At 52.6% G+C, this 12,535-nt stretch overlaps 5 protein-coding genes across 5 annotated transcripts; 3 read left to right on the top strand and 2 right to left on the bottom strand.

The window, feature by feature from the left end:
• Positions 1-102: 102 nt before the first annotated feature.
• RHO25_001521 (uncharacterized protein) lies at positions 103-1,497 on the top strand (the record flags this gene model as incomplete). Its single annotated transcript, XM_023594132.2, has 2 exons — positions 103-410; positions 459-1,497. The coding sequence occupies 2 exons, from the start codon at positions 103-105 to the stop codon at positions 1,495-1,497; spliced, it is 1,347 nt and encodes a 448-aa protein (XP_023458896.1).
• A 555-nt stretch (positions 1,498-2,052) lies between these two features.
• RHO25_001522 (uncharacterized protein) lies at positions 2,053-2,842 on the bottom strand (the record flags this gene model as incomplete). Its single annotated transcript, XM_023594133.2, has 4 exons — positions 2,053-2,214; positions 2,295-2,478; positions 2,592-2,643; positions 2,701-2,842. The coding sequence occupies 4 exons, from the start codon at positions 2,840-2,842 to the stop codon at positions 2,053-2,055; spliced, it is 540 nt and encodes a 179-aa protein (XP_023458895.1).
• A 1,852-nt stretch (positions 2,843-4,694) lies between these two features.
• RHO25_001523 (uncharacterized protein) lies at positions 4,695-6,560 on the top strand (the record flags this gene model as incomplete). Its single annotated transcript, XM_023594134.2, has 1 exon — positions 4,695-6,560. The coding sequence occupies one exon, from the start codon at positions 4,695-4,697 to the stop codon at positions 6,558-6,560; it is 1,866 nt and encodes a 621-aa protein (XP_023458894.1).
• Positions 6,561-6,707: 147 nt separating this feature from the next.
• On the bottom strand, positions 6,708-8,700 carry RHO25_001524 (uncharacterized protein; the record flags this gene model as incomplete). The annotated part of the gene is made up of 6 exons (XM_023594135.1): positions 6,708-6,807; positions 6,860-7,090; positions 7,141-7,743; positions 7,800-7,946; positions 8,006-8,149; positions 8,210-8,700. The coding sequence occupies 6 exons, from the start codon at positions 8,698-8,700 to the stop codon at positions 6,708-6,710; spliced, it is 1,716 nt and encodes a 571-aa protein (XP_023458893.1).
• A 1,100-nt stretch (positions 8,701-9,800) lies between these two features.
• On the top strand, positions 9,801-11,561 carry RHO25_001525 (uncharacterized protein; the record flags this gene model as incomplete). The annotated part of the gene is made up of 1 exon (XM_065602117.1): positions 9,801-11,561. The coding sequence occupies one exon, from the start codon at positions 9,801-9,803 to the stop codon at positions 11,559-11,561; it is 1,761 nt and encodes a 586-aa protein (XP_065458189.1).
• Between the last annotated feature and the right edge of the window lie 974 nt (positions 11,562-12,535).

A 12,535-nucleotide genomic window follows, 5' to 3' on the forward strand; every position in this document is an offset into this window, starting at 1 on the left:
AAGCTTCTCTGCTCTTGCAAATCTGTGTAACCTCCACAAACACCACTTCCAGTCGCTTCAAAGGTTCGCATACCACGTACGCTCACGCTCAACGATCTGGTGATGCAGGCGAATGGAGCACTCGATGCTCGCCATCGCCCAGAATCATGTCACGCAGACCAGCTCAAGCGGCCTCGAGGGACACGTCCTACAGAGCGCTTCCACACAGCATTGCGGTCGTATCGCGTGCTGAGAGACTTGACACCTCAACAAATACAGAACTTCATGGACTCGTATCTGATCTATTCGCTGGATTGGGCCGACGAGGGGAAGATGGTGGCGACTCTTGGCCGTGACTATGAGAATGTCGTTGGCCAGAAGCTCGCCGATTACTACTGTGTCTTGAACCATCTTTGTGCACTTGGCGAGCTGTAAGTACATTTGGAGGACATGGCGATCCGCGCTAATGAGAAACATAGTGAGAAGATGTACATACCCCCAGCAATGGATCTCGATCAGAACATCACCATGAACCAAATCCTCTACGAACGCCAAATCTGCGACGAGCTTCAACTCCCACCCAGCAACGCCCGCGTCCTCGAACTCGGCTGCGGACGCGGTCGCGTCGCAGCCCACATCTCCAGCCTCACATCCGCACAAATCACAGGCCTGAACATCGACGCCGACCAAATCGCCAGCGCCCAAGTCTTCAACACCCAACAATCTCTCCACAACACCTTCATCCGCGCCGACTTTAACTCCCTCCCTTTACCACTCGAAGACTCTTCCTTTGACGCCTTCTACCAAATCCAAGCCTTCTCCCTCGCCAAAGACCACGATGCCCTCTGCCGCGAACTCTTCCGCCTCCTCAAACCCGGCGCTCGCCTCTCCCTTCTCGATTGGGTCAGTCTGGAAGCTTACAATCCCAACGACCCTCATCATATCCAACTCATGACACGCATCAAACCTCTCATCGGAGCAGTTGGAACTCCTACCCCGGCTTCTTTGGCGACTTCGCTCGAGAAAGCGGGTTTCGTAGTACTGGATTCGAGAAACGTGTCGATTAATGGACTACAAGCTCCACTCATCGAACGCGCTGATGGGTTTTTTCGGACGTTGAAGAGGGTTGTACTTGGGGGTGTGAAGGTTGGATTGCTGCCGGGGCATTTTCGGACTTTGTTTGAGAGGTTGACGAGGGACTGTGATGCTTTTGTGGAGGCGGATCGGGAGGGTTTGTGTACGACTAGTTGGAGGTGGTTGGCGGAGAAGCCGATGGTGCAGAGTCCAGGGCCTGTGGAGACTGATGCGGTGGGGTTGGGAGTTGTTGGGCTTGAAGTTGCTGCTGTGACGACTGGGCAAGGTGGGAAGGCTGCTGCGGTTGAGGGCAATGGAGACTCGGCGTATGCGAGTTTGAGTAGTTCGCAGGAGGCCGTGGATCGGCAGGGTGAGAAGAAAGCTGGGGTTGCGGGAACGGAGATGGTGAGTGGCGTTGCCAATGGCAAGCAAGCTGTGAGGTAAGGGTGTTGCTGGTGAGAGCATGTGGGTTGGAGAGATGCATTGTGTAAAGTTGGTATGTTTTTGCATACATGTATGTCATCAATAGAGCGTAATCAAAATTGATAAACACTACTGTGTTCCTTCCTTGAGTCCTGATGTCTGGCGCTGAACCTGGACATGAGATGATTAGTGATGCGGCTCTATGGTATTTAGCCTGAGGGAACAGTCAGTCACTGACATAATCGAGTTGGCAACACTTGGAAAGAACGCTGTTGCACAGGAATATGAGGCGTGATCTGCTGTGGAGTGTGAAGCATGTTTCCGTTCAATGGATCTTCCAATTCATGATTCTGAAGCAGTACGTGACATCTTCCAGTCACAATGGACTGTCATGATCATCGTATGCATTACGGAAGGAGTACATCTAGTTGACTGACCCTCTTTCCCTGTTCGCACCTTGTTCTACAGAGCCTGGCCATCGCAGAGGATCAACCTCTCATTGGTGAAGGGAACGGCACCATCGCGAGTGATTCCTGATCTCTCGATGCCGCTTCTGGTTTGCTGAGTATTGGAGCATTACTCTTCCTCCTCGCCCTTCTTGCCCTTCTTCTTCTTGCCGCCGCCGCCGCTGGGGGCTGATTCGCCGTGTTGCTTCTGGTGCACGATGAACTTGGTGTAGCATTCTTCCTTGTCCCACTCGAAACCTGCGAGGTAGGGCTTGTCGAGCTCGTCGTCGGCCTACATTTATGCGAGGTCAGTACATTTGCTGAGAAAGAAGAGGGTGGGCTGTTTGCTGGCCGAGGAAGTGATAGACGCACCTTCTTCTTGAATTGCTTGTGGATTGCGTCCAGCGCATCCTTGATTGTGACTCCCTTGCTGTTACGGGCAGTGACTTCGAGACCTAGTGGGAAGTGGAGGTCGATCTTCTTGATGGGTGGGTTGCAGAGGAGCTTCTTGAGGACTTCCTTGTCGTCTATTGTTGCTGGTGAGGTATTGAGCTTCCTGCGGGGCATGTCAGCTTGAGCAGGAAAGAGTGAGACATCAGCTCCGGCGATTGGTGGCGTGATGCAATGGCCAGAGCAATGTCAGACGAGATGAAATGAGGGTGTACGTACCATCCCAGCTTCTGGGTCTCTGGAGCGATCTTGAGTTCGACTCCTTCCTTCTCTGCGAACCGGTTAGCGATGCGATGCGCTGGCTGCACTCTGAATAAGGAATGCTCACCGAGATCATTGATGTTGAAGACTCCGCTCACGGTCGAGCTGGTTCTTCGGTGCTTCACCTTGGACTCGCCGGGCGAGGCTGGGGCGGTGTCATCAACGGCGGAATCGACCTTGGACAAAGGTTCTTGCACTTCAGCGGCCATGTTGGTGGTGTGTGAAGGGAGGTGCTAGAGAGTAGCGGGAGCAATTGGTTCAGAGGCAGTGATGAGAGTCAGGAACGGTGGGATGTGTTGTGAAAGGAGGAAGAGAGCTTGCGCTGGAGAGTCGAGGTATTAGCTGACTGGAGAGCGGGGTCCTGGTTGATGAAACACAGCATGTGACCTCGCTGGCCGTGATCCAGATGGACCACTGCCCTCGCCGCGTCGTCGTTGCCGCGCCCGCTCTCTCCATCAGCTCATACCTCACGCGTGTGACCCTGTCCTGTACCCCGCATTGCGCTAGTTAGCCCCAATGCTGCATATAAGCTCAAACCATGCCGCCTGTGCCTTGATCGTCAACAGAGCATTCAATGTTCATCCATTCCTTCTCTTGTGCTGCCTTCCATCAAAGACATCGCACCTGCTTGTCCATCTTTTCTGGTGTTGTTGCCTGTGATGGCAAGGACGAGTGAGCTGACCTGACCAGCATCACGTCACGCGCTCACGCAGCCGGAAGCCGCTACCCGCTGAATTCCGGGGCTTAGCGTGACGATCGACAGATCAATGGCGCGCTGTGTCGCGTGCACCGGATGAACAAAGCGCCCAGTCACACCATGTCTCCTGCCACGACCCATTTCCATCAGAAATGCCTCAGCATCATCAAATGATTGCGAGAGACTGGATGCCATGCCAACCATGTCCGCTTCCTACACGACCTTGCGAGATCGCTCGAAATCGCCAAGCCGAGCAGAAGCTGCCTGAGGATGAGTTCCTAGAGAAAGAGCAAGCACGCTATGCTGGAGCTGATACTCTTGTGGATGCTGGTGACGGCTCCGGAGACGGAACAGCCACGAGTCCATCTTCGTCACAGCTCAACCGAGCGCTTCATGCCAGTGTCAAAGGCGCCATTCGTGCCCCAGGAAGAGGAAGTTGCCAGGCCAGATGCACACGCATACATGCAAGCTTGGACGAATCGGCTCAATGTCGGACGTCCTTGACCTGCTGAGGGTTGGATATTCACGTCTCTTGCGCTGCACTTGACCACTTCCCAAACACAGATGGAGAGCCATTGACCAAGCCGAAGTATCGGCAGCAGATATTGGCTGCGGCAAAACACTGCTCCAACGAGCTGCTGCGGTGGGTGACCGCATTCACTCTTTCAGTATGAATGCCGTGATGCCATCTTGAGATGCCAGACACGCGTCGCGAGCAACAGAGACAGTAAGCGGATTAAGCGCCCAGCTCTCTCCGATGTATGTGGCAGACAAGCTCCTTGATACCGGCAGGCTTTTTGCATCTCTTACGATTCTGCACATTTCGTCGCGAGTGCGACCATTATCCAGCAGTGTTGCGATCAGTCTGAGCTTGTCATTCGATTTCGGCCAGGATTCAGTTTTACATCCTCATCTCGCCGAGATATTGCTTGTGATTTCCGTTCTTCTCATACTGACAACATACACCGACGGACTGGCCTCCGATTGCACCGACCAATCGACAACATTTGGTTCGTGGTTGGGTGAACTTGCAAAGAACGGCTTTAGAGAGGAAATACTCAAATCCTCAGTGCGCAACTTTTCTGTGTAGCGGCATCTCCGGCTAACCGAAAGCAGTTAACGGAAACTCAAAGGTGGGTGGAAGTAACATTGCAGCCGAGGATAACCGTCCGACTCAAACACGCATGGCATCTGTCAGTTGTTCATGAGGCCTGCTGCCAGCGTTGTCAAATTCGAGGTTCGGACATAATCATTTTCGTGCTGGTGAGGTGAACGCCACTTTCCATAGCTCGGCATAACTGCCATGTCTTCATTTTGTTGATCTTGAAGCTCGAACTACATTTATCTTGCGCAAGCTGGCAACCATGATCGGACTCAGGCTAGGGCGGACTACTACATTGCGGCGACCCTGCAGTGTGAACTTCCTGAGTACTATACGCCATGCCTCCAGTTCCGCTGTCAAGATTCTAGAAGTCGGACCGCGAGATGGACTCCAGAACATTTCAGTTCAGGTGCCCACGCCCACAAAGATTGAGCTGATCCAGAGACTCGTGGCAACTGGACTGAAGAATATCGAAGCCACATCGTTCGTGTCTCCGAAATGGGTACCTCAACTGGCCGACAGCGAGGAAGTCATGAGCAGTATTCAGCCACTTGCTGCAGAGAATTCTGTCAACTGGCAAGTCCTAGGACCAAACATTAGAGGATTCGAGCGAGCATTGCGTGCAGGCGCCAAAGAAGTTACTGTCTTCGCCTCTGCGACAGAAGCCTTCAGCAAAGCAAATCAAAACTGCAGCGTCGAAGATGCACTCCAAGCGGCGGAGAAGGTGGCTCGTCTCGCGCTCAGCAATGGTGTCGCTGTGAGAGGCGTGATATCTTGCATCTTCTCTGATCCATATTCGGGCCCTACGGATCCTTCTGCTGTAGCTCGAGTTGCGAAACGATTCGCCGATATGGGTTGCTTTGAAGTTGGGCTTGGTGACACTTTAGGTGTTGGCACGCCAGTCAAAACCCGACAGCTACTTGAGTTACTCCTAAGAAATATACCTGTCGAGCAGCTTGCAGGCCACTTCCACGATACATATGGTCAAGCTCTTGCCAATGTTATGTCGGCTTACGAAATGGGCATACGATCATTCGATGCTGCGGTCGCAGGTCTGGGTGGATGTCCATACGCACCAGGCGCGAAGGGGAATTTGGCTACCGAGGATCTTGTCTACATGCTGGAGGAATCTGGTATCGCCACTGGCGTTGACCTCATGGAACTCTCGAAAGTTGGCGACTGGATCTCGAGCCAGCTCAAGCTTCCAAACAACAGTCGTGCAGGAGCTGCAATCGTCAAAAAGTCTCAGATCAGTACACAAGCCACAAAACCCAAAGCACAATCAGAAACCCCCACAACAAAGCGCACATGGACAGAAATCGAAAACACAGGAGACATCAAAGTCGAACGAGCCGATTCCGCAGTCAAAATCACCTTAACCCGCCCTGCAAAAGGCAACAGCATGACACCCTCCATGCTCGCCAACCTCACAAAACTCTACCAAAATCTTTCCAACGACCGCACAGTCTTCACAATCGCCCTCGCAGCCGAAGGCAAATTCTTCTGCACCGGCATGGATTTCAGCGGCGACACAGATCGTACTTCCGCCGAAGGAGACTTCTACGGAAAGGTCCGAGACCTCTTCGCAGCGATTGAAAATTCTCCTCAGACGACGATTGCGGTCGTTGATGGTCCTGCATTTGGAGGTGGAGTGGGATTGACGTTTGCGTGTGATGCGAGAATTGTTTCGAAGAAGGCGAGGTGGACGCTCAGTGAGATTAAACTTGGTTTGCAACCTGCTGTGATTTCTCGTTTCATGCCGAGGGAATGGGGGTTTTCGTTTTGTCGGGAGGCGATGCTTAGTGGGAGGGAGGTTAATCCGGAGGAACTCCAGAGGATTGGAGCTGTGCATCAGGTTGTGGAGGATTCTGCTAAATTGGATGATGTTTTGGAAGCGTATTTGGATAAGCTGCAGAATTGTGGACCAGAGTCTGGGGCGAAGATTAAGGGACTTATCAGTGCGGCGTGGAGGGATGCGGGTGGGGAGGAACAGGATAAGAAGATTGAGGAGGCGTTTTTGACGATGATGACGCCTGGGTCGGAGGGTGAGCATGGGATTTCGCAGTTTCAGAAGAAGATTAGGAAGGTCGATTGGAGGGCTTTTTGGGCGCCGAAGGCGAAGTTGTAAATTGAAGCATCGAACGTCAGCAGCGAAATGGACTCGGGAATCATTGTGCAAATTGCATAGTAAGTTGTGTTATCCTAGATTTACTATGAACAAGCGAGTACCTTTGCATCCTGGTGTCTTGTCTATGATCCGTCATTGGCAGTCACATCAAATAGCAACAGCAACACGATTGCTAGCGAATCGCTTGAGACTTGGGATGAAAGCCGCAGACAAGATTGCCAGGCACCCGAAGCCGATGGTCGTGTACCTGATATCTGCGTCAGCGAAACGAGCTATGCTTAGTGTATTGAAGGACAAACCAGAGATAATGCAAGCTTTCCGCATAAGCCCACTGTTTACCCAAACCAGCGGCAGCCAGAATCTGCGGCGTGACGCCGGGAAGCTGAGCAGCTTGTACGGGTCCCAGTGTAGCGTAAGTGGCCACGAATGGCCGCAATTGATCGATTGGAAGACCAGCGCCTATAGCGTAGGCCGCGAGCTGTTGTGGAAGGCGTGTGCGGAGTTGATCCGAGAAGATGGCGTAGAAGATGCTGGGAACATGTTAGTCATGCGAACACTGCGCCGAGTAAAGTCGTTTTACCTGTAACCAACGGAACCTCCGACAGCTCTTACTGAGAGTGAAAGGGCTGCACACGTGGTGATAAAAGCATCTGGAGAGGCGATCATCGCTACTGTGGCGCTCGGCACGATCAAACCACCAAGACCAAGTGATGCCAGTACACCAAATGCCACTGACATGATTTCGTTCTCAGGAGTCATGACAGCCAGAGCACCACCAAAGCAAGTCAACATAACAGCAGCCAACCCCAGAATATAACGAGGACCTCCAGGCCAGATGCTGAGAGCAGCATTAAACACAACAGCACCAGTCGCAACGGCCAATGCTCCTGCGAACCCACGAAGGCCAATAGGTACGACGGCGGTGCCCCAGACATTTTTGATCGTCACTGGCCAGAAGTTGAGTAAGCTGTAGAAATTCATACCTGCCACGAATGCGACTCCAAATGCGAGGGCGACGGTGCGCTGGCCTTGGAACAAGCCATGAGGAATCATGGGGTTTGGCGCGAATTTCCATTCCCAGATTGTGAAGACTACTAACAGGAGGAGTCCGATGATTAGCATGGAGAGGACGAAGGCGGAGGACCATGGGTGGGTGTAGCCGCCGGATTGGAGCGCAACGAGTCTGTGGGGTAAATAGTCAGCGATAAGTAAGGGCACTTGTGGGCAGAGCCAGATTACAGAAGTGTAAGGCCGGCGGTGCTCAAGATTCCACCAAGGTAGTCAATCTGTTTGACGACCGTCTTCCATGGAAGCTCTGACGTCCTTGAATGTCCTCTGGGATGATAGAGAGCAACCAGTCCGACGAGGGTGGCAGCGTTGTAGATTCTACGACGAAGTCAGTCTGACCGAAGTTTTTCAGATGGGTGCGTACCGAAGATACTCACAACGGAATCCAACCTGCCCATCGCCATGACAAATTTCTGCCAAAAAGCTCCGAGTACATGACATATGGGGCAAAGGGAAAGACGAATATAGTGATGATGGCACTTGCATATCCTCGATGCTTGACCGGCATTGCTTCAGCGAGACTGTCAGGAAAAAGTTGTTAGTGTTAGACAAAGACACTCTATGCAGACCTCAATACTCACCCAGCCAGCCCTGTCAGCTCACCAATACCTGCGCCGACACCAGCAATTGCCATTCCCGCAACAGCTTGTGCGAAGCTATTTGCAAGAGCCAGTAGCAGACATCCCACACAGAGCAATACCGCACCAATGATACTGATCCATCGTTTCCCAAAGATATCTTGCGTGTAGCCAACGAAGGGGCAGACAGCTCCGATGGCAAGTGTGTTCGCGACCGGAAGCCAGCTAGCGACGCTTGGAGAATTCAAATCGGCCACGATGTAATTGAGTGATCCTCCCACGAAGTACAAAACCAGTTGCGATCCAGTATAGAGCATAGACAGAATACTGATGACGAGAACTTTGCGAAAGGTCCAACCGACTTTGCCATCGGAGTCATCACCCTTGAAAGCATGTTGATTTAATAGGTCAGGGTCACCTAGTGCATGCTTGTTCTGTTTCTCGTCAACAATATCGACATCTCGGTCGCTGATCATGGCAGCTGAGTTCTTCATTTTGGAAAACGACAATCCCTGCCTTGTATGGGTTGGTCTGAGATGTTCAACAAGTTTGTAAGGAGAGCAAGGCCACGCGCGGCCATGTGGCAGAGTTTATTGATCGATGCTCTTCTTGCATCTCTCAGTCCTCACCTGATCTACTGCTACTGGGGAAGGAGTCCAGGAGGGGAAACCAAGACTTGGCCAAGGAGGCAATACCGTGCTTTTTCCGGTGCTCCTCATTTCAAATGTTGATTGATGTTCATGTCTTCATGGAGTAGGCGATTGGAATCGTATCCCGAGGGTTTTGACCTCCACCCGTGTTTTCTAGCGGTCAGATCTGCAGAGAACGCTAGGTGTACTACTCCATGGCACCCAGCTGATATCATGATTAGGGGCCCAAACTTGGACTCTCTACTGTCGTTGTACTGTGTCTGCGCCTCAGACCAGTATAGCAAGCGTCTTCGATTGCATCAAGCCTGATTGGACATAGTCTGTAAGACGTCGGGAATCCTGAGCAGCTTGGGATAGTACCGTGATTTACGCCCTTCTTATTTCCGCGAAGTTTATGTTGCGTTTTTCGGGCCCGAAGTTGCCGCGCACAGGTGACTGATGAGGACCTGAAGCTGTCGTCGAAGCGCGCAACATCGTTCTCAGCACGATCTCATTCAGCGGCACGCTCCAATGCTCCCCATCAGCAATGAATGCCCGGAACATCAGGTTCTGCCCCTCCCATGCTCTGGAAATACCATCAGGGGTTCCTGCCGAGGACTAGTGAGTTCTCCATCAACGGAGCATACTTGAAGAGTTGGAAGTCGCAAAGGGAAGGGAGGACAAGGTGTATTGCTCGAGACAGTGGCAAAGAGTCGCTGTGAGCAGAGTGGAGATGGGCGTGTTGGTGTCAGAACGATGATTAGAAGTGCTGCCTTCTGTGAGTGGCGGAGGAGGAAGGAAGCCATGAGCCCTTTCAGGGACATGCCGAGAAACCCCGCTTCTGGAACACCTCCTACGCACACCTCACGCCTACGATCTGCACTACTGAGAGCAAGGTGAGTCTGGCAAGCAGCACCACGCAGCCGACCAGCACAGGCGCTCACACAGACATCACAGCATCGAGCATGGGTATCGCGGATCTCCTGCGAGACCTGCCCAAGTCGGTCAGCTTTCCGCTCGACCCTTCTCGCCTTAGCATCGCCGACCACCACGACCTCGAGCAGTATGGCGGCCTGGTCCTCCCCCCTACACCGCTCCGCGGCCTCATACTACAAGCCTTCGCCGAATTCGTGTATCCCCAGCTGCCTGTGGTCAATCTTGGGCAACTAATCGACACGATTGACTCTAACGCGCAAAATGCTTCCGAGCCGGTGAGCCTGGTGCTCTTCCAGGCCATCATGTTCGCCGGTGTGGCTTGCATTCCGGTCGAGCAACTGAAACGGCATGGCTGGTCTTCCCACTTCGAGGCCCGCCGCCAGCTGTTCAATCGCGTGGAGGCATGTTTCCACGTCTCTGTCCACCACCGGCTCTGTGACCCCGTGAGTCTGATCCAGTCATTGGTCCTGATGACGCTTTGGTATGATCCTGGGCGGGACCAACGCCGGGATAGCCATCACTGGATGCGCATCGCTCTGAATCTGGCTGGAGACATTGGTATGCTCCATCCTCGCGCACATAGCTCTCACCCGCACGATCCGGCTCGAGAGAGGTTGTGGAGGAGAATTGCGTGGACCATGTACGCACGAGACCGGATCATTCAGCTAGGAGCGCGCCGTCCTGCCCTTATTCATCCCAACGACTTCACGCTGGCGCCCCTGTCCATCGACGACTTCGAGCTGCAGCCTCTACTTTACCGGAGGCCCTCCTGTCTGCCTGCTGAATGCACGCTGTTCCGTGATCCATGTCAACTGTTCAACATGGCGGAAATCATCATCGAGCAAATAGGATTGTTAAGACATATCGACGAAGTTTGGACCGCACACGAGCAGCTGAAAAGCTCCATCTCACGCGGATCCGCCGCTTCCACGGTACTGGCCTGCGATGCCAGACTGAAAGCAAAGTGGACCGAATTCTTGAGACATGAAGTGCCTACACATCTCGAAAATCAGCAGCAAAAGAGCGCCATGGTTCAGCGTGCTGTGCTCAAACTTCTATGCAATACAACCATCTCGGCGCTCCACCGGCCACTGGTTCTCCGCGAAAGTCATGGACCACAACCACAATTAGATCGGAGGATACTTCAACAGTGTCACGCCACCCTTGAAGATGCAACACGGCAGATCACGGGCGTCGCGAGCCTTATGCTGGAGAATGACCTTTGGCTCTGCCTTCCTGCCAGCGTGGTCGCCTCTCTTCTTTCTGCGCTCATCGTGCATATCATATCGACAAAAGCTACAAGCGAGGACGTAAGAAATGCAAGTCTGCGAGGCTTCCACCAGTGTCTCCGGCTTTTGGCGCGCCTTCGATCCAGACATGCAAACGCTGATGACACCTACCGATTCCTCGAGGGTACCATTATGAGCATGCGAAACAGTTCCGAGCCGGAGTCATTCGAGGTGAAAGAACTCGCAAATCTCCTTGAACAGACCAGCAACGAGCAATCAAACACCAAAAGTCTGGTGAACGCAGGACTTCCCGAGCCTGACTCCTCATTCATGATGACGGCAGAAGACGATGGCAGTATGTTTCAGTGGCTCTCTAATGATAACATGCTGCCTGAGTCACCGCTGTCGGATTTTGAGCTTCTGCCCAGCACCGCGATGGCTCAGGAGACAGCGTTCCCTGACATGTATTCGCTCTTCGACGACCAAATGGCCCAGCCATCCAGAGACGACTCCAGCCTCCAAGACTATGACTTCTTACAGTTGATCTCACAACAAGTTTGAAACTTTGCAAATTGCCGAGAGAGGCGTTGTCTTTTTATCAGAGCATCAAGCATGGAGCACGCATTTGTATTACGATCTTATGATATGCATCCGGTCTGGAAAGCTGGTCGGGATGGCTAAGCAGCTACTTGAGCTCTTACGAGAGAGCGATACTGATGCACAAAGACGTGCTCATGATTTTGTAATTATGTAGTCTTCTGGAGCTTCAGACCTGATGCTGCTTTATACAACAATGGTCCTTGTTGACAACCACGGAAGAGAAATCAGTAGCAGGCTACTGCTGCCGCTGTCAAAGGTGGTGTTGTATCGTTGCGCACAAAGGACTGGAAACTATAGGCCGCTATAGGCCCTTTGCCGGCATGCTGATGTTTCATGCCAAAGTCTTCACATCTTCCCGGAAGCCAACTGCGGCTTTAGTCTAATGACACCCTTGGCTCTGTCAGTAGAGATCTCGTTGGATGTGTCGGCAGACGAACCTCTTGCATACAAGTCGCTAAAAGTTTTCCAGAATGCGAATACATTCGTCCTTGTACGAGTCCTCGGCCCTCTCCTGCCCAAAGCGGTTCCATTTCCATGTAGATCCACTCGTCTGCTCGGAATTCGTAGCAGTGGAAGTGGATGACATGGTCGAGTGAGACCATCATGCCTATCGTTGGTGGCAGTTCTCTACCACCCGACTCTGTTGGTCGATCATGTGTACCCGTGAAACGGTGATCCATTCGCAGGCCCATCACTTGAGCTATCGCTGTGATGAAGTAGCTGTCGCTCAGACACGCAAGTGCGGCTAGATGGGTCTGTATATTGTCTCTTTTGCGAAACGGTAGGCGGGCACGAAGCCATACGACCTTTCGCATCGCTGGTAGGGTCGGAGAGTCGTGAGGAAAAATGGTCTCGATGTTTAGAAAGGGCTTTGCATCGTCGTAGTGATCGTCTTCAATTGATTCGGGCGGTGATAGTATTATTACAGCGCTCTT

The sequence above is a fragment of the Cercospora beticola genome, chromosome 1 (genome assembly GCF_033473495.1).
Source record: "Cercospora beticola chromosome 1, complete sequence".
In the NCBI taxonomy this organism is placed as follows: Eukaryota; Fungi; Ascomycota; class Dothideomycetes; order Mycosphaerellales; family Mycosphaerellaceae; genus Cercospora; species Cercospora beticola.